General features: G+C 39.3%; 1 protein-coding gene across 1 annotated transcript in view; it reads left to right on the top strand.

Annotated features, from left to right (window-relative positions):
- Window positions 1-8,053: 8,053 nt before the first annotated feature.
- Window positions 8,054-20,461, top strand: part of PDE7B (phosphodiesterase 7B) — a 200,694-nt gene continuing 188,286 nt past the window's right edge. The window contains exon 1 of the mRNA XM_007946318.2: window positions 8,054-8,496. Coding sequence (XP_007944509.1) covers window positions 8,259-8,496 — 238 coding nt within the window. The 5' untranslated portion in view covers window positions 8,054-8,258. The remainder of the gene's footprint in view (window positions 8,497-20,461) is intronic.

The following is a 20,461-nucleotide window of genomic DNA, read 5'->3' as shown; positions in this document are numbered from 1 at the left end:
ATTCTTCATGGATGATATTCTTGCTGTCATCCCACAATTCATCTGGTTTTTGGTCACTGGTTTTCAATGCATCATATCTGTCTTTTTAGATGGTCCCTAAATTCAGGAGGGATATATTCAAGGTCATATTTTGCCTCTCATGGACTTGTTTTAATTGTCTTCAACTTCAACTTGAACTTGCATATGAGCAATTGATGGTCTCTTCCACAGTCAGCTCCTGACCTTGTTTTGGCTGAAGATATTGAACTTATCCATTGCCTCTTGCCACAGATATAGTCAATCTGATTTCTGTGTACTCCATCCGGCAATGTTCTTGTGTATAGCCACTGTGTGTGTTGTTGAAAAAAGTTATTTGCAATGAATAAGTCATTGGTCTTGCAAAATTCTATCATGCAATCTCCAGTGTTATTTCTATCATGAAGGCCAAATTTTCCAACTACCCGTGATTCTTCTTTGTTTCCAACTTTTGCATTCTGATCACTAGTGATAATCAGCACATCTTGATTGCATATTCAGTCAATTTCAGACTGCAAAAGTTGGTAAAAATCTTCAATTTCCTCATCGCTGGCTTTGGTAGTTGGTGCATAAATTTGAATATTAGTGGTATTAACTGGCCTTCCTTGTAGGCATATGGATATTATCCATTTTTACAATAGTAAGAGAAAGAAAAAAAAATCCTTCATTGGGGCATTTTTGAGTAGTTTTTGAGTATGTCTAGATAATCTTCCTGGACTCCAGCCTCCTTGAGGTCTTCTCAGACTGGCCTAATTCTTGAGAACTTCCAGAATTCATGCATCTTACTAGAGAAAAAGCAGAAACATATATTATAACTTGTTTATGCCAACTTTTAAGAATTATATTTGGTTTTGCACGCTCTTCTTTTAAAAAGCACTTATAAATTAAATGGAGATCAACTAGGAGCAATCAAAATTATAAAAATGTTTGAGGAATCAACTTGAGTCACCCATACATTTGTCAAGGAAATGATGGCAATGAGAGAGAGGCCTGAAGACACATGTTCACTACCAAAGCATGACACAAATAGTATAAGAACATCAATCATACCCATTAGCATTGTGGAATGAGGCCAAAATTTCCTAGCAAGGGAACCTCTACTGTATTAACCAGAGCATTAAATAACCCACATAAATGTCATGCAGATTTAAGGCCTAGACATGGTTCATGGACTGTTATACTCCAAAAGTGTACTTTACAATGAACTTTTATATCCTATTGAGCTACTCTTATTATCATATATTTTGTCCTTTATCAGTCTGCTCTCATTCACACCTCAGTGGTTTTGACTACATTACCCCAACTTTCTACCATTAAATCCCTCATCGTCTCTCCCTATGGGCCACTCTTAAATACTCTCCCTCTAACTTCCCTGTCTTTGATTTCTTGCATTCCTGCCTCCTAATGGGGAATGTGAATTTCCAAAGTGGGACCTCCTTCAAGGAGGATTGACTTTTCAACTATCAAATAGATCCCAGGAAAGTATATCCAAAATTTTAGTTTCAGTAAATTGTCAGTTATTATCTCTTATATTAAATTGGTTGGCGGTTCAAACCCACCAGCCACTCCTCGGAAGGAAGGTTGGGCAATCCTACTTCCGTAGTGATACTGCCTCGGAAACCCAAGGAGGGGTCGCTATGAGTCAGGGCCGACTCGACGGCACATAACAACAACAACAACAATATTAAATTATTAATATTATTATTAAATATTATCTCATATTAAATTCTTATAGCACATTACAGTGGACAAATAACTTTTACATTTTAGTCTTATTTTATTATTGCAAGATCCTAGTGTGACAGGTAGGGAGGTCACTGTTGTACCCATTTACAAGTATTAGGTACTAAGTTTGAGGTAAAGCTAAGTGATAAATGCGAATTGAAACATTTTAACCCTGAGATACGTAGTTTTTGAGGATTAGAGATTTCATTATTATAACTGTTTTTTAATAAGTTGACACAGACACATGCAAATATGAAATTATGAAAAGTGTACTCTACCACCACTTACAGTTTTTCACAATCAAAAATCAATTCTGAAATTCTAGAAAGGTTACAGCCAGAAGATGCCTGTGTCATACACCAAAGCATCAGATGTTCAGCAATGGAAGAAAAGAGGAGAGCAGATGCATCAGCAAAAGGAGGAACAACATGGAGAAAATCAAGTTTTCCTGCCACTTTGTTCTCAATCCTTGTGTCACTGGACTCGTATGTCATGGGGCAACTGTCAGAGATAGTAAGTTTGGCATTGGTTAAGACATCCAGAAGCCAGAATACAAGTGTGACACCAGCTGAAACCCTAGTTTCTCTCTTTTACTCTACAAAGAAAAGTAATGGAAGAAGAGGAAACTTGGGCTGAAAACCAGAGTGTAGGTGGGGAGGACCACGCAGGTCCCCAGTGCCTGAAAAAGGCACTGCCAGAGGCTTACGTGAGAGTTTCTCCCTCCAGCTTTTGCTCCCACTGTTACCACAGCTTTGCAGAGTGAATAAAAGTGTGATTCGGTGTATTTTAGATACCTGTTGTGAAATAAAACTATGATTCTATCAGCTCAACCCCTTCTACTTCCCCCACCTCATCTTTCATCATCTTGCGCCATCTCACTCGTCCCATTTCCACGTGATGGTGGAAATATGTGCTGCCTTGTATGGTCAGTCTGTGTGACCAAGTCCTTTTCCCTACTTGTTGGCATTGATACTTGAGATTAGTTAAGGCCAAAGTTATTACATTTTTATTTCTCCTGAAGGACACTGTAAATTGTTTGAGCTTTTCTACTTAGACTACATTAAACAAAGTTGAAAGACCTGTTTTTTCTTCCACTGCTTATTTTGAAGTTCATTTTAAATGCATTATGAAACCATAAGTCTATGTGTGTTTGTTTTTGTCTGTGTGTGTGTGTGTGTTTATGTATCCGTGTCTGAACTGATTGGAAAGAGAGGAAAAAATTAATAAATACTGTCCAGAATTTGAATTTTTCTTAAAAGAAAAAAAGGATGGAGATTGTGAAGGTACAAAGTGCTTCCAAATTATATCTGAAAAGATTATCATTACAATGAAGTGTTGTAACAATATAGTGAGAGATATAAAATTAAGAAAATTGAAATTAATGTTTCTAAGATTACTTTTTTAAAAATGGCACATTGAAATTCTTAGAAGGATTTGATTTTATTAATATTTTATTTTTAAAATCATATTTAATGAATATTTTTTTGTCCAGTGATTCCAAACCAAAACCAAACTCACTGCCGTCAAGTGAATTCCAAGCCATAGCAACCCCTCCTTGGGTTTCCAAGGCAGTATCTCTACGGAAGTAGATTGACCAGTCTGCCTTCCAAGGAGTGGCTGGTGGGTTTGAACCACCAGCCTTCTGGTTAGCAGTTAAATTCCTTAGGCACGATGCCACAGCATCCAAAATCCTTCAAGATTTTTACAAAGGCCCAGAACACTAAAAATCCTTCAAAATAATCCAGGTCACGCATCAACTGGTTTTGACTCTTTCTTCTTGGCCATACACTTTAGTGTTAGAGTTATCAGTTCTTTCCTTTATAGGTACAACTACACAGCAAAATATTTTTGATAGAGCTAGGTGTCCATTGAAACAAGCTGGTTTGACTTTGTTAATTCTCATTACTTTCTTTAAGGCAAGAAGAGAATTACTCTTTTTTCCACTTAATGTTAGATTGACTCACAATGCCTAAACAATGAATGAAGTTATTTTGAGAGTCTATCTTAAAACTTCCTATCTGTAGCATGTTAATTACAGATGTTAACATTTGCAAGAATTTTTATAAGTCACACAGGTGAAGAGATCTCTTTGCTCCATGACTCCTGAAGCACAGAACCTCCCCACCCATTCCTTATGCCTATCCCAGTGATCCAAATTTCAGCCTGCAGACACTGTCTCAAGGTGAATGATGTTCACTAAGTAAGGGAAAAATCATAGCCTTACAGTCATATTCTCTGAAGTAACCATCTAAAAGACAAAAGAGATCACAGCTTAGATGTTAGCTGTGAAATGTAATAAAACCAGCTTTTAGAGAATTAATGTGGTGGAGAGATTTTATTTCAACAAGTGCTAGCATCTCATCAGTTTGTCCCAATCTCTGAGGTCTGCAGTTGAGCCAAAAATCTCCTGAGCCAAGCTTTCTCGCAAGATTTCCTGTACTTCCTGTTTCTATGTGAGCCAGAAATACCATGAGAACGACCTTTCTTGTGGTATTTTTGCACTTCTACTCTGGGATGAAGATAATCCCATATTGGGGAAAAATTGTTTAAATCGGGCAAACGTTTTCAATTTCAAATGAAATTGTTTCCAACTTTGGAATAAAAATTTGAAATGGTGTTAGATGACCTTAACCATTTCACTCATCCCCACTCGCAAGGACTGGTGTTCAATGATTCAACATTTTGTACTTCTTTGAGATATTTTAATAAGGAAATATGTAAAACAATATAGAGAATACAGTGGAAATTTTAATCCTTGGATAAAAAGAATGTCATTCTTCAACAAATGTGTAACAAAGAGTTATATTCTTAATACATTAGTGTGTATAACATATTATATCATAAATTTATTTTCTTTGTTCTTAACCCCTTTGTTCCAAGGGTCAGGATATCCTGATGCTAAGTACTATTGCAAAATAACTGAACAAGAATAAAAATAGTCAAATACTTAGGAAACTCTTCAGTTGTTATGTCAAGGAAGCTTGTGCCTGAGAAGTGAGTTGAAGACACTATTCAGGAAATATGCTGATAGAGTACAACAGGCGACATGTGCTTATTAAATAAAATTCTCTCCATTCTAGAGAGTCTGATACAAGAGGGAGATGAGAAGAGGAATGGCTGTGAGAAATGGTGGAAGCACCAAACTCATGCTTAAGACCTTTCAACTCTTAACAATGAGAGAAATTAAGGAAGGCCCATCTTTCTTACAACCTGACCACTGATTATTCGCTAACTGGGTTGTATGAATATTTGGTTGTTGAAGAAAGAATTGTCAGATCAAAAGATTTGAATAAAAGACACTGCTGTGTGTTATCAAGTCAATTCCAACTCATAGTGACCCTGTAGGACAGAATAGAACATCCTCGTGGAGTTTCCTAGACTGAAATCTGTATGGAAGCAGATCACCTGGTAACCAGTTCATTTCTCCAGAGAAGCCACTGATGGGTTCGAACTGCTGTTGCTTGAGTTAGCAGCCCAGAGTTTAACCATTGTGCCAATAGGACCCCTTCTAGAAAGGACACCACTTTTTGTGTATTTATATAGTGTCTTCTATGACTTTTAATGTTGTTTTACACTTCAAAGGATGTTGACCTTTCTTCACCTTTTAGGAAAAGAGAGTACTAGGCTTTCCAGTGTACTTTTCCACCCAAAAGAAAAAGGAAAGAAAGAATAGTCAATTAATTCTGTTTGGAAAACTAAACTTACTAACCATGGAATTAGAGGTATGATAATAACAACAACAACAAAAAAAAACTATGGTAGCCTTTGCTGGTTTCAACTTTAAGGAAAAAAAAAATGGGGCAATGAAAAAAAAGTATACTCTACAGCAGTCTTTCTCCCCTCCTCCAAGTCTCCTCTGCTCCCCCCTAAAGAAACATCAAATCATTGTGTGATAAACCAGCCCTGAAAGGAATGTAGAGCAGGAGCAACAGATTGTACACCAGCAAAATAAAATGCCAAGCAAAATAAAGCATTTTGCAACGCAGAGATGTGAGGAGGACAGAAAGATGGGATTGTTATAATGTCCTCCAGGAAAACAGGAGATAGCCACATGAACACTCAAGCTCAAATTGTTCCTACAAACCCAATTTGCTGGCAAAAGTACAATACAATACCATCCTACTTTCGCTTATGTCCAAGGCCTTTCACATGAGCTATAGGGGGTGCTCCCTCTTAAGACGCAAATGAAGGCATCGCAAGGGCCAGGACTGTCCTCAATTGAACCACTCTCAGGTGGAGGCACAGTAGTTGGTGGCCCAGATATTAAGTCCACAGTGCTTCTCCCTGGAAAGTGAATCTCCAACACTTTTTCTTTTGTTTTTACTGCCATGTTTGTCTCCAGAAATACACTTTAAAATCATTATTACTTTTCCTTGGACATAGATTTTTAACAATCGCAAACCATCTGTCCAGATTACATAGCCCCTCCCATGTATGCATGAAGATCTTGATACTTCCCTAATTCACTTTTTTCAGAATTAGCTTTGGAATGTGATTCAGTGTTATTTCCCTTCCAGCTGAAGGGCAGCTGAGGTTACAAAGGGATTTCACTAATAGGCCAAAACCAGTTAGGTTTGCTGAGAACCAAATCACAGCGGTGGTAAGGGATGGGAAGAAGGAAGGGGTGTGAACTATGGTACTTAGAAAAACCCAAAATAATGCCATCCAAGTGCAAGTCATAGTAGACGGGCAAGGTGGCCTCCAGCCAGGCCTTCCAGAGAGAAGCAGCTCTGGGTTGGTTCTGCTTCCTCTGTACCCCAAGAGCTCCTTTGGGCTGCAGGCAGGGCCAGAGCTAAGGAAGCTTCTCAGCATCCTGTACCTCCAGAACTACTCCACACCTGACACCTCAAGACAGTTAGCCTCCGGGGAATGCCTCTGAAAGGCTGGCAGAGGGGGAGCCCTGCTCCTTTGTGTGAAGTCCTTTATGGCTAAACAAGCCATTTGACACACTTTAACCACGGCAGCAGTAGTCAAGAAATCAAACGATGTATTGCATTGGTCAAATCAACTACAAAACACCTCTTCAAAGTGTTTTTAAAAAAGAAAAGATGTCACACTGAAGACTAAGGTGCGTTTGACCCAAGCCACAGTATTTTCAATTGCATCATAGGCATGTGTGGTAGTTAAGTTTGTGTGTCAACTTGGCTGGGCCTGGTTGAGTGGCTAGGCAACTGGATGTAGTGATTCCCCATGATAAGACTGGTAATCAACTCCTTGGTGGAATCTACTGTGAGCAGCTGAGTAGCTAGCTGCCTTAGTGATGTGGTCTGCTTCCTGTATATAAGAAGCTTTGAGAATGGTTTCTAGCCTTTTGGCATATCTGGATCCTGTGTTTGGCTGAGTCTTCATCTCAGTGGCCTGCCAGGTTGTCTGCCATGTCTTGGGACTGTTTCTGAACATGAACTAGTGCCTTCTATGCTGCTTGATAATCTTGGGACTGTGCCATTTTATTTGTCGATGTTAGCTTTGTCAGCTTCAGCAGTCAGCAGCTGCCTGAGTTAAGAGATACCTCCAGCCCCTAGAGCTGGCACTTTGAACTATTCTTCCAGCCTCCTAAACTGTAAGAGAATTAATCTTTGTTTGTTAAAGCCACCCACTTGTGGTATATTCTGTTAGAGTGGCACTAGAGGACCAAAACAGCATGCGAAAGCTGGAGAATGAATAAAGAAGACTGAAGAAGGATTGACACCTTTGGATTTTGGTATTGGCAACGAATATTGAATATACCATGGACTACCAAAGGAACAAACAAATCTGTCTTGGAGGAAGTTATGCAAGTTAGAAAGGAGGATAGCGAGACTTCATTTTATATACTGTGGCCGTGTTATCAGGAGGGACCAGTCCCTGGAGAAGACTATCATGCTAGGTAAAGTAGAGGGTCGGCGAAAAAAAAGGAAGACACTCAACAAGATGAACTGGCAGAATGGCTGCAACAATGAGCTCACACATAGCAACAACTACGAGGATGGAGCAGGACCAGGTAGTGTTTCATTCTGTTGTATGTGAGGTCCCTGTGAGTTGGAACAGACTCGACAGCACCTAATAACAGTAACCAGGGCCAAAACAGAATTGCAGAACAAATACATCAGAAGGAAGAAGAGGAAAAGTGAACGCTCAAACCTTGACTATTTTTTGCTTTTTTTTTTTTCTTTTTTCTCTCTCTGCTGTTGTTCCAGTTGTAGCCTGGGATTAATTAAGTGCTGTGAACTCAGTGCCTGAGAGAGGAGGGGAAAAAAAATGCACTCTATCTCTAAGGAAGGAGTGTAGTAACAGTTCCTCAGCAGTGAGAAAGCCTGGGAAGTGACTTGCGCTCGTCCGTTCGTCGGCAGTGTTTGTGGAGGGGCTGGAGAGGCAGGCAAGCTGTGCCAGGTTGGAGCAGCCTCCCCTTCCTGAAGCTGGAAAAGCTTTTACAGGGGTTTGTCTTCCCCTGCCTGGAAAAGAATTTCCCCTCTGCTAGCAGCCGCCGCCGCCGCAGCAGCAACAGCAGCCCTACCTCCTCTTCTGGGGAACAGGGCAGAATGCCTGTGCTAGAGCGGTATTTCCACTCGGCAGAGCTAGGCAGGAGGTGGACAGCCCCAGAAGGTGTGCTGCCCTCCTCGCTGGGCAGCCAGACGGGGTGCCAGCAGGGGCCGCTGCCCTGGGACTTGCCAGAGATGATCAGGATGGTCAAGCTGGTTTGGAAATCCAAAAGTGAGCTGCAGGCAACCAAGCAGAGAGGCGTTCTGGAAAATGAAGATGCTCTCCACAGCTTTCCAGGTAAATTGATTCTGGGGTGTCAAAGGTAACGGCCAATTCCGATTGCTCTTTAGTCCCTTCAGTGGAGAGTCGTGGCCATAAAAACAGGGAAAGGCAGACAGACAAACTGTGCCGCGTGGGGTCCTAGGTTTGTGACTAATGAATGTTTTGTTCTATTAGAGAAATGCATCTTAAAATCAGGAGAGGGATGGTAGAAGGAACATAGACTGGGAATCAAGAAACCTGGGTTCTGGGCTCTGCTCCCCTCTTGGTGGCCTTGTGGGGAGGATGTCAGTCCTGCCTCTAAAATGTCTTGTTGACAAGTTAGAGATGTTTCCACGAGAATACTCTTCTTGGGTTGCTCATTCTTTATAATGCTTTGTATAAAGTAAAATATATTTTTCTAATGTTTGACCATGGAACTGCAGTCTGTGTAATGTTCCCAGGACTGAGTTTGGCCTGGAAGCTTTTACATCCTAGGAAAGTTGGTAAACTTCCTTGCCTCAGTTTCCTCTTTTGAAAAATGACAACGATACAAACTCTCCCATTGGTGTCAGGAAAAACTGCCTGACTCACGAATATGGAAATGATGATTCATAGGGACTTCTGTCATGTTCTCAGAACGTGCTGTGTTTGGGACAGTTGTGGAGAACTTTGCTGCATTTCTCACAGTGGGTTCAACAACCACAACGCTGCTTGGGATCCCTATAATGGTTCCCAAGGGGCTCCACACACCATAGACTGAGAATTCTGTAACTGACTGCAGAGTGGCCTCTTCTCTTGGAGATTACATTGGTGGATATTTGGAATTGGTGGGTTCACTTGAGAAGAAAGAATATGAGTGTGTGTTTATGCATTTGAAGTCTTGGCTAGTCCTCTGCAGTGGAATCCTGACATGCCATTGGTGGTGAGAGATGGGAGACTAGACCAAAGAGATAACCAAAAATTCCCTCTCTCTCTCTTGGAAAGAGATTAGGAAATAAAAATTTGCCCAATTTTTTGTAATAATTTAGTTCAAAAACTTTATTTTTGTTAAATTGCTTAATTTAGATTGCTATTTAAAATATAGAATGTTAGCAATGTCTTCTAAATAGTCCATATATTTCAAATATCATTAAAAAAGTAGTGGTCTGAGTGAACTAAGACATAAAGGGACAAATATTGTATGATCCTGGGGATATGAAATATCTACAACAGGCAAATACATAGAGACAAAAGTTTATGGGTAGTTACCAGGGACTTGGGAGCTCTGGTGGCACAGTGTTTAAGCATTCAGCTGCTAATCAAAAGGTCAGCAGTTCGAACCCACTAGCTGCTTCATGGAAAAAAGATGACGCAGTCTGCTTCCATAAAGGTTTACAGCCCTGTATCTACTGTGAGATATAGGGTCAATATGGGTGAGCACCCACTCATGGCAGTGGGTTTGGTTTGGGTGCTAGGGCTTAGAGGAGCAAGGGATGGGGTGTTATTGCCTAGAGGATGCTGAGTTTCTGTTTGGGACGATGAAAAACTTCTGGAAATACATAGTGGCCATGGTAGCACAGCATGGTGAATATAACAAATGTCACTGAACTGTACACTCAAAAATGGTTAAAAAGGCACATTCTTTTATTTATATATATATATATATATATATATATATATATATCATATGTATGTGTGTAATATTCTAGCAAAGAAAATATTTTAAAGGGGAAAAAACAAAACAAAATGTGTTGGTCTCTAGTAAAAAATAAGAATTTAGGAAGCAGAAGGAAACCAATGAGACTCTGAGGTTTGTGTGGCAACTGGGAAATAGATGCCCAGAGCTTTGGGTCCTGCTCAGAAGGAGTGAAGTAATGCTAAAGGCTTGATATCTTTCATGTGCTTCAGACAAGACAACGGGGAAGTCCACCAGGGTGGGAAGCTTAACTATGACTCTTCACCAGTTTCCACTCTTGGTTTTTGTCAATTAATTTAAAGATCAAAATTCATATTCCCAACAGTGCCTTTGATAAAACTACCTAATTCCAGAGGTGTTAGCATGTCTGTGTGGATGTATGCAGAGTATTATTTATACTGTGTGTTAGTGAGTGTCTAATTCCCAGAAAAGCAATACTACAGAAAGGAAGCAGAACTCCTTTAACTTTTTATTGCTTAGAGAGTACATTTTTCTGAAAGTAATAAAGTATGGCTAGTTGACACTCAGTATTCCTCTTGACCACGGCCTCACCATCAGTGGACCATTTCAGCACTCACTCTGGTTCCAGAGGGACTGCACCTTGGTCTGGGGCCTCCTTTGCTCTGCCTCCAAGGAAGCCAGCACAATTTCATCATTTCCCCAAAAGGTATCTGTTTGCCTCCTCTTCTTCCTCTCCTGCCTTCCCCTTCTCAGGGAGGTGAGGGGCTCACATGGTTTGGGATGGACATAAAACCTTCCTGTGGCTACACAAAGCATGGCATGATAGGATGCAACACCCCAAAAGAAAGTTGCTTCACTTTCCAAATTGTCTCATACTTTTTCCTCACTCGTCTGGTTCCTGATGACACATGTCCTCTGAGCATCAGGTGTTCTTCAGCTGTGCCATTTTCACATGGCGACATGTCAGTGAGGTCCTCAGGAAAACTTGTGAAATATTTCAAAACATCTGGCATTTTCCTCGTTTTACAAAGGGATGTCCTGTCTAGGGAAAACATTGGTGGTTCAGTGGTAGAATTCTCACTTTTCATTGCAGAAGACCCAGGTTCAATTCCTGGCCAATGCACCTCCTACCCAGCCTCCACCCATCTGTCAGTGGAGGCTTTCATGTTGCTATGATGCTGAACAGGTTTCAGCAGACCTTTCCAGATCAACACAAGCTAGGAAGAAAGGCCTGGCCATCTACTTCTGAAAATCAGCCAAAGAAAACCCTAGGGACCACAATGGTGCAATCTGCGGTTGAGCATAGGGATGGTGCGGGACCAGTTAGCATTTCCTTCTGTTGTGCATGGGGCCATGGCAGCTAACATAACAAAAGGAAGCAACAGTTCAAGCTGCTTTCAGTTCATGTAGGGGGTACATGACTTTTATGGTAAAAAGGTCCCCAAAACACCCAAGAAGCAAGGCTTGCTCTCTGTCTCCCTCTCTTATCTCTTCTTTCATTGTCTTCAAATAATTTATAGTTTGACAATATTGAACAACTTGGTGTTCCTTATGGAGCCCTGGTTGCACAATGCTTAAGCATTTGGCTGCTAACCGAAAGGTCGGTGGTTCAAACCCACTAGCGGTTCTTGTGGGAGAAGATGTGACAGTCTGCTTCCATTAAGATTGCAGCCTTGGAAACCCTGTGGGGGAGTTCTACTCTGTCGTATAGGGTCACTGATAGTCACAATCAACCCAGTGGTTAGACTGGGTTCTCCGGCGAAGCAAAACCAGTAAAGCTTAGAGAGAGAGAGAGAGAGAGAGAGAAATTTATCTTAGGAAAATGGCTCACACACGTATACAAGCTGGCAAGTCCCAAGTTCTTGGATCAAACATCAAGCTGCAGGCTTTTCCCAACTCATGCAGCTGCAGGGGCTGAGGAGCTCAAGGTTGGCAGGCAGTATGTAGGCTGTTGGCTCCAACGAATGATGAATCCAAGATCTCCAGGCTGAATGGTGTATTGTTCACTCACGGACAGTTGTAGGCAGCAAAACAGAATCCCGATCCACAGAAGAGTGTCTCTTTTCCCAGGATGTCCATAAATATACTGGAAGCAGGCCACACCCCTAGGGAAACTCCCTGTCAGTGGGTTGGCTGCTCAAAACATATACATCTGTTCCCGTCATGGGAACAACCCACACATCACAATTGCTTAAACCACACAGAATCATGGTCCAGCCAAATTGACACACAGCTCCAACTATCACAACGGTAATGGGTTATTTTGAACTTTGACATTCCTCAAATGCATCAATTGCTATCCTACCTCTGAGCCTTTGCACACACTGTTCCTTGTGTTTAGAATCTTTCTTTGATTCAGCCAAATGAAAAAGTTTTATTCAAACTACAAAATCCAGTTCAACTATCCCTTTCTTTGTTATGACTTTCGTGATGTTCCCCTTCTTCTCCAACAGTTCTTGATCCCATCCTCTTTATTATCTTTTCCTGTAGGCACTTAACATAAAACATTTATAGCACATAATATTTTGCCAGGCTAGTAACTAAACACAAGAAAATGAAATACTACAGAATTCTGTGTATATTTTGACTGCTTGTGATAACAGATACACAGGTTTAAATTGTTAAAAACCATGAAATTGCAGAAATTTAATAGAACCAGTAGTCACCATAGAGGACTTTACAGAAGTTGCCACTAACTGTTGATAAGTTTAATATAACCCTCAAAGTTCCAGCTTTTCTTTTCCTTAATTAAAAGACATCATTCTTTTTATTTAAACTTCTTATACAAGTCTGGAACTTTTTTCCTCACAAGTGAAATAGAGAAATATCCTGAGATTTTACTTAGGTAATAATGGGAAACAAAAAATAATTTATGGAATAATAAATACTAAATATGTATGTATAAGATATTTTAAGGTGAAATACATTGAACTATAAGTGGGGGAAGGCAAAAGGAAACACTGTTCCCTGAAGAGTGAGAGGATGTGCTAGGGAGGATGTCATCCATGTGGACATCTTCCTGCTATTGTCGAGTGGGCATTTGCTGGAGACTGTTTGGTGGCTATTCAAACCAATGGCTGGAGGAGGGATGGGGGATGACAGCAGGAAGAGGGGCTTGTCATCTTACATATCAGGATACTTGCATCTGGGGAGTGCCACAGTGTTTAATATTGGCCACATGATGGCTCATCCTGCAGGGAGGACCTAGAAGTTACTGGCATACCTGCCTTCAGAGTGTCAACACCGAAGTTCATTGAATCCTACCCATTTGCTTGACTGAATTAACACTCATACCTTGGCGATATGAACAACTAATACGTTTGGCTGCTAACCAAAAGGTTAGAGGTTTGACTCCACCCAGAGGTACCTCAGAAGAAAGTTCTGGCAATATACTTCCAAAAAGTCAGCCAGAATAGGTTCTTTGAGAGTCCAGAGAACTACCTGAATCTAGTCTACATACCTCATGGACAGGGCACTGTGCTGAGTAATGTAGACTTAAAACAGGACATGATTTTAGTTATTGTACTCAGAGTGGCAAACCTGGAGACTCATGGTGTATATACAATAGCAATCTAAATTAGTCAAACCAGAAAAGTAATATTGCCATGCAAAATAACCCAAAGGCTTGTGCCTTCTTTAAATTTTTCTACTTATTTTGTGGGTTTTCCTTTTAGATCTAAGTGTCAAGTGCTAGGGAAGTCCCTGTAAAAGATGTTCATCTATCATCAGTAGAAAGTAAGCTTAAAGAATGATGGTGAGAGGACCAAAGAAACGAGGAGAGGGAAGCAGGATAGAAAATAAACAGTGTCTCAAATGCTGTGAGCACAAATATTATTCTGATTGTGATTCTAGTCAGCAACCTGTTTAAGACAAGACATCTCCTAGCAGGATTTGTTCTTAGTTGAATAAATAATTTGGTTTCAGAATTCAACCAAGTAACTGCAAACTCAGCGGCTGTGGAACTTATCTTTCTTTTTGGTGTCTCTGATCTAAGTTTTTTATTTTACTTATTTATTAAGCTTGTTCCCATTTCAACAGTCTTTGACTCCAGGAAAATATAAAAACATACAACTCCTTCAAAAAAAAAAAACATTCATTTTTCTCCACAGCCATTGTAACTTGTTCTGTTCTTTCAAGGAGAATCCAAATATCTGAAATTTGCTTTATACTCAGCCCTGAAAACCAAACAACTTCAGTTGAGAAAATGTCCAAAGAATTCTCTGCTTCCAGAATTCTATAATTCGAAGTGACATATAAAATATTATTTAAAAATGACTGAGGTATTAAATGTGATGTAAATTGATGTGTTAAAGACTGACCACTCCACTCATTAAAATTCAAGGAACATTTATTGCATGTTTACTGAATACCAGGGACTGTACTAGGTACCATGGACTTTGAGACAAATCAAGAGCTTAATGAGAGAAGAACAATTATGGATTTATGAATCAGAGCACTAGCTACAACTTCAGTGTGAAAACAAGCATTTGTTAGTTTAATCCTCTATTTCAATTCAAAACATTGGCTGTATAACTGTTGGAATTCAAAAAAATATTTGTAAAAATGCAAAAGCACTTTCAAATATTCATCAGTTTCATGATGTTATTCAAGGAGCTCTGGTGGTGTAATGCCTAAGGCATTTACTAACCAGAAGGTTGGCGGCTCAAACCCCAAGGAAGGAAGATGGGGCAATCGAAACCCAACGGGGGTCACTATGAGTCAGAATTGATTCAATGGCAGTGAGTTTAGTTTTGAGTTTAGAATGATATTATTCAAAGCAGGGCAAGTTAATTAGAACAATTTGAGCAGATAACCTGATATTAATTCATAACATTTTTGTAAAAGTTCTCCTGTAGATAATAGCCCACGCTCAATCTGTAGCTATGCTGGATAATAATCATTGACAATTCAGTCTTTCCTTTAAATGTGAATGCAAAATTGAGTCAAAACTGGAAAACGTCATATTCATCTTGAACTAAACCTGCTCCTTCCCTTGACTTTCTGGTTTTCATGAATGACATCATTTCTGCAGAAACCCACATTTAAACCTATTCTCTTCAGTTCCCCAATTCCAATCAATTCCAAGTCTGTAAGGGATCTCTGGTAGCATAGTGCCTAAGGCATTTGACTGCTAACCAGAAGGCTGGCGATTCAAACCCATCAGCCACTCCTTGGAAGGAAGATTGGGCAATCTACTTCCTTAGTGATACTGCCTCAGAAACCCAAGGAGGGGTCACTATGAGTCTGGTCCGACTTGAGAGCACATAACAACAACAACAAGGGAGTTTAGAGTGCCAGAGTGTATTGCAGGGTTGGCTTTAAATCTACACCTCTTCATTCCTGACATGTATGACCTCAAGCAAATTTCCTCACCTCTGTGCCTCAGTCCCTCCTTCAGTAAAATGAGAAGACTAACAGCACTTTCACATAAAGTTGTCATGAGAGTTAAAAAATACCAAAAAAAAAACAAGTTCCTAGAAAAAAAACTAAGCTCTACGACATTCAGCCTCATCCTCTCAAAAGCTCATTTGTAGGACCAAGTAAACACATACCTTCCACATTCTATTTTGAAATTATGTTGAGGAGTATGCAGCCTGATATCTGTCAAAGAAGCTCTATGACATAAAAGTTAGCTGTCATAATCATTGGTGGTGTTACTTTCTCAACAACTTCTCTCATACCTGTTCCCCACTCTCTGCCCAGTTTTATGTCCCTTGGCCATGTTATCTTATCTATAATCTTGCAATAGCCTCCAACTGCAGTACTCTGTCTACCTCTTTTCTCTTCACTTTGTTACTTAGCTAAATAACACTGACAGAAAATTCAGAATATGTCTAGTCCTTCTTCAAAATCCTTCAATGAGTCTCCATTGTCTGCAGAGAGAACCCAAACTCTTTTACCCTACATTCAGAGCTCTCTACTCTCTGGAACTAGCTCATTTTTCCTGTCGTATCTCTCACTGTTGCCCTCTAAGTAGTTATCTTCCACCGAGACAGGCCAAGCATCCCACAACCTCTTACTTGCTTTCTGCTCATTACTCCCAGTGCCTAAAATGACTTCCCTCCATGTCCCCAATTTCTGCCATTCCTTACAACCCCACCCTTATGCCATTCCCTGCACAAAACCTTCCTGGGAGTTCTGAGGAAAAGTATGTCTTCCTCCTCTGAAGTCTCACAGAACTTTCTTTACATTATTCACAGAAGGATCACTTTATTTTACTATAATTAGTGTACATTTTCTTCCTCCTTTCTTAGACTTTCAGCTCTTTGAGAGTCTGGAGAACATTCTCTTTATTTACTTTCTGTTTTCATAGCATCTTTCACATGTCAGCCACGCAGTATACTGTGATGAGTGAAAAGAAGGAAATTATCAGAAGGAATAAAATAGCTCACAAGTTGTCATTAAGTACATGAATGAACATTTTTTTTTCTAGCCACAGATCATTCAAGAAACATGAATTCTAGTTCTTCCTTATTATGGAATCATTTTTAAACTTATATTGTGGCAGAAGATCAGGATTAGTCATTACAATTTTAAAAAGAAAAGAAAAGAATACATAAGAGTGAACTTCAGAACTGTTTAAAAGGTAGGAAAAAAGCACAAAACTAATATGAGAGAGTTCTCTCTTCATATAGAAAAGTTGCAATCTACTGATAATTATACGATTTTACAGCAAATGCATATAAATTATGACTGCATTTCTATACTTTTCAAAATAACTACTCTCTTCATGCCTCTTGAAATATTTTACATAAACTGAAGGTTCAAAAGTTGCTTCTTTTACAGATATCAGTCTGTATACTCCTCAACATAATTTCAAAAATAGAGTGCGGAAGGTATGTGTTTACTTGGTCCTACAAACGAGCTTTTGAGGGGATGAAGCTGAATGAAGGATGTTATTCCCATGTCCTCTGCTCTTTGCCTGGAAATGATTTTTTTTTTCTTTTCTTTTTTTTTTTTTTTTTTCCTTAACAAGACCGGTTTAACTGGACAGCAAAGCACTGACTGTTGCATCTGGCTAAATCCTAAAAGGAAAACATTAGAAGCTTAATTGTAAAAAGACCAAAACCTCCAAGTTATTTTTTAACTAACAGAAACAACTGAAAAATGTCTGATCTTTTCTACTATCTGATTTTTTTAATTATAAATATATTTCATGGTACATAGTAGATACAATTGACCATATCAAAAATAGTAAGCAAAGCTCACAGAATTTGTGATTAAAAACAATCCCTATATTCCTCCTTTTTCTGTTCATCCTTCTCTGCCTTTCATTAATTTCTCTGTATAATTTATTTCTATCTCTAAAATCTTAAGAGACCACCCTAAGTGGTCAATTCCGCATTTTTGCACTTGCCTTAAATATTTTCAAACTACAAAATCATCAAACTCTTCCATCAAAGTTCTTTTCACCTAAAATAAATAAATATATATGTATGTATGTATGTTTATATGGGAGCTCTGGTAGCATAGTGCCTAAGACATTTGACCAACAAGAAGGCTGCCAGTTCAAAGCCAGCAACCACTCCTCAGAAGGAAGACTGAGCAATCTACTTCTGTAGAGATACCGCCTCAGAAACCCAAGGAGGGGTTGCTATGAGTCAAATTTATATATATATATATATATATATACACACACACACACACACACACGTATAAACCAAACTCACTGCCATCAAGTGAATTCCAACTCATAGTGACCCCCTTTGGGTTTCTGAGGCAGTAAATCTTTATGGAAGTAGATTGCCCAATCTTCCTTCCATGGAGTGGCTGGTGGGTTTGAACAGCCAACCTTCTAGTTAGCAGTCAAATGCCTTAGGCACTACCCCACCAGAGCTCCTTAGTGTGTGTGTATACAAACACACACATACATGATGTAAGGAGCTCTGGTGGTGCTGTGGTGAAAGCACTGGGCTGCTAACCAAAAGGTCAGCTGTTTGAACCCACCAGCCATAGGAGAAAGATGAAGCAGTCTGCATCCATAAAAATTTACAGCCTTGGAAACCTTATGGGACATTCTACTCTGTTTTACAGGGTCACTGAAAGTCAAAAATCAAATCAATGGCAGTGGGCTTCGTTTTGATTATATATAATGTATTTTATATATTATAAATCAAGTCCCAGCCTTACATATTTTGTTACTTCATTGGCTCTCATACAAGTTCTGAAGGAGTACTGAAGAGTCTCTAGGTCATGATCCTTATGTAAAGTCAACCTTGTGTGCAAGTAGAAACATAGTCGACAAGGACAAAACAAGACTTAGTCACACATGGCCTTAAAAGTAAGTTCAAGAGACCACAATTCCTGCAGAAAAATTAATTCCTTAGAGAGAAGAGAAGAAATTTCAAGAGAGATTGAATAGCAGTTGCATAAACTAAAACAAGAAAAGCTAAGAGAACCAGAAAATTGTAAAATAAAATCAAGATACAATGGGAATGAGTGTAAGTATCTAGCCAAGGTATTACAAGGGACAATTAAATAAGACACACATACACGGTAATTAGAGCTTTTCCAAACTGAATTCTCAATGTTCTTCAACCTCTGGAACTAAAGCCAAAGTACAAGACTCTCTTTTCTGCTTCATTCTCCATCTGTTTTTGAATGTCATTAAAATATTTCTCATATACCTTTATACATAGAGATAAGGACTTCCAAAAACCCACAGATATGCACTTTTACAGGATCAGTGACAGTAATTAATTCAAAGAAGTTGATTAAATCTTCTGAAGAAAATAGTTTAGAAAGAGAAGGAAGTGGACAGATAAGAAGCCAAGCGTAGAACACCACTGGAAGCAAGTGAGATAAAGTCACTACAAAGAAAGTTGATGAAAGTTTAAGAAATATTAAGGAATCCCTGGGCAGCACAAATGGTTAAGTGCTAGACTATCAGCCAAAGGTTGGCAGTTTGAACCCCGCCCTCAGAGGATTCTCAGGAGACAGGTCTGGAGATCTGCTCCCGAGAGGTCAGAGCCTTGAAAACGCAGTGGAACACAGGTCCACTCTGCACACATGGGCTCATGATTAGTTGGGATTGACTCAACAGCAGCTAACAGCAACAGCGTAAGGAGTGTAGTCAAAATGCATACAACAAATGTCCCCTTATGATCAAGAACAAAACAAAGATGCCCACTTTCACCACTGCTATTGAATATTGCACTGGAAGTTCTAATCAAAGCAATCAGGTAAGAAAAATACATAAAAGGCATTCAAACTGGAAAGAAAGAAGTAAAACGTTCTCTCTTTGCACTTGACGTGATTTTGTATACAAAAAAATCCCAAGGAATTCACATGAAAGCTACTAGTTAATAAATGAATTCAGCAAAGTTGCAGGCTACAAGATCAACACACAAGAATCAATTGTGTTTCTATACACCAAGAATCAAATATCTGAAAAGGAAATTAAGAACACAATTCTATTTACAATAGCATCTAAAAGAATAAAATACTTAGGTGGAAATTTAGCCAGGAGAGTGAAAGACTTGTACACGGAAGACTATAGAGCAATGCTGGAAGCCTACTTCCGTAGTGATACTGCCTCGGAAACCCAAGGAGGGGTCGCTACGAGTCGGGTTTGACTCGACGGCACATAACAACAACAACAACAAATAAATGGAAGGATGGCATCCTGTGTTCATGGATTGGAACACTTAATATTGTAACAATGTCAGTATTACCCAAAACAATCCACAGATTCCACACAATCTCTATCAAAATTCCAAGAGCCTTTTCTGCAGAAATGGAAAAGCCAATCTTTGAATTCATACAGAATTTCAAGGGGCTTCACATAGCCAAAACAATCTTTTCCTTGAAAAAGAATAACAAAGTAGAAAGATTCATACTTCCTGATTTCAAAATGTAAAAATGTTCTATCAGTGTAAATGTACTCTGAAGCTATAGTGATGAAATTAGTGTGGCACTGTATAATGATAGCACAAAGACCAATGGAACAGAATTGAAGAGTCCAGAAATAAACTCACACCTATGGCCAGTTAATTTTGAACAAGGATGCCAAGTCCATTCAATGGGGAAAGAATAGACTCTTGAACAAATGGTGTTGGGACGCCTGGATCTCCACAGGAAATAGAATGAGGTTGGACCTGTATCTTACATGATACATGAAAATCAACTCAAAATGAATTAATGACCTAGATATAAAAACTTAATCCATAAAAGTCTTAGAAGGAAACATAGTACCTTGTTTTTGAAAATGGTTTCTTAGATAAGACACCAAAAGCATATAAAAGATACATATTGTTTTTTAAAGAATGTTTATGTTATGAAACACACACACACAGAGAGACACACACATACAACAAGGAGAAGTAAACAGTCATTGTTTAAAACATTTGTAAGAAATATTTCAAA

This window comes from Orycteropus afer, unplaced genomic scaffold (assembly GCF_000298275.1).
Source record: "Orycteropus afer afer isolate SDZICR_OR568_19922 unplaced genomic scaffold, OryAfe1.0 scaffold00155, whole genome shotgun sequence".
NCBI lineage: Eukaryota > Metazoa > Chordata > Mammalia > Tubulidentata > Orycteropodidae > Orycteropus > Orycteropus afer.
Note: the sequence above shows the minus strand (reverse complement) of the source record. Positions and strands in the feature narration are given on the sequence as shown.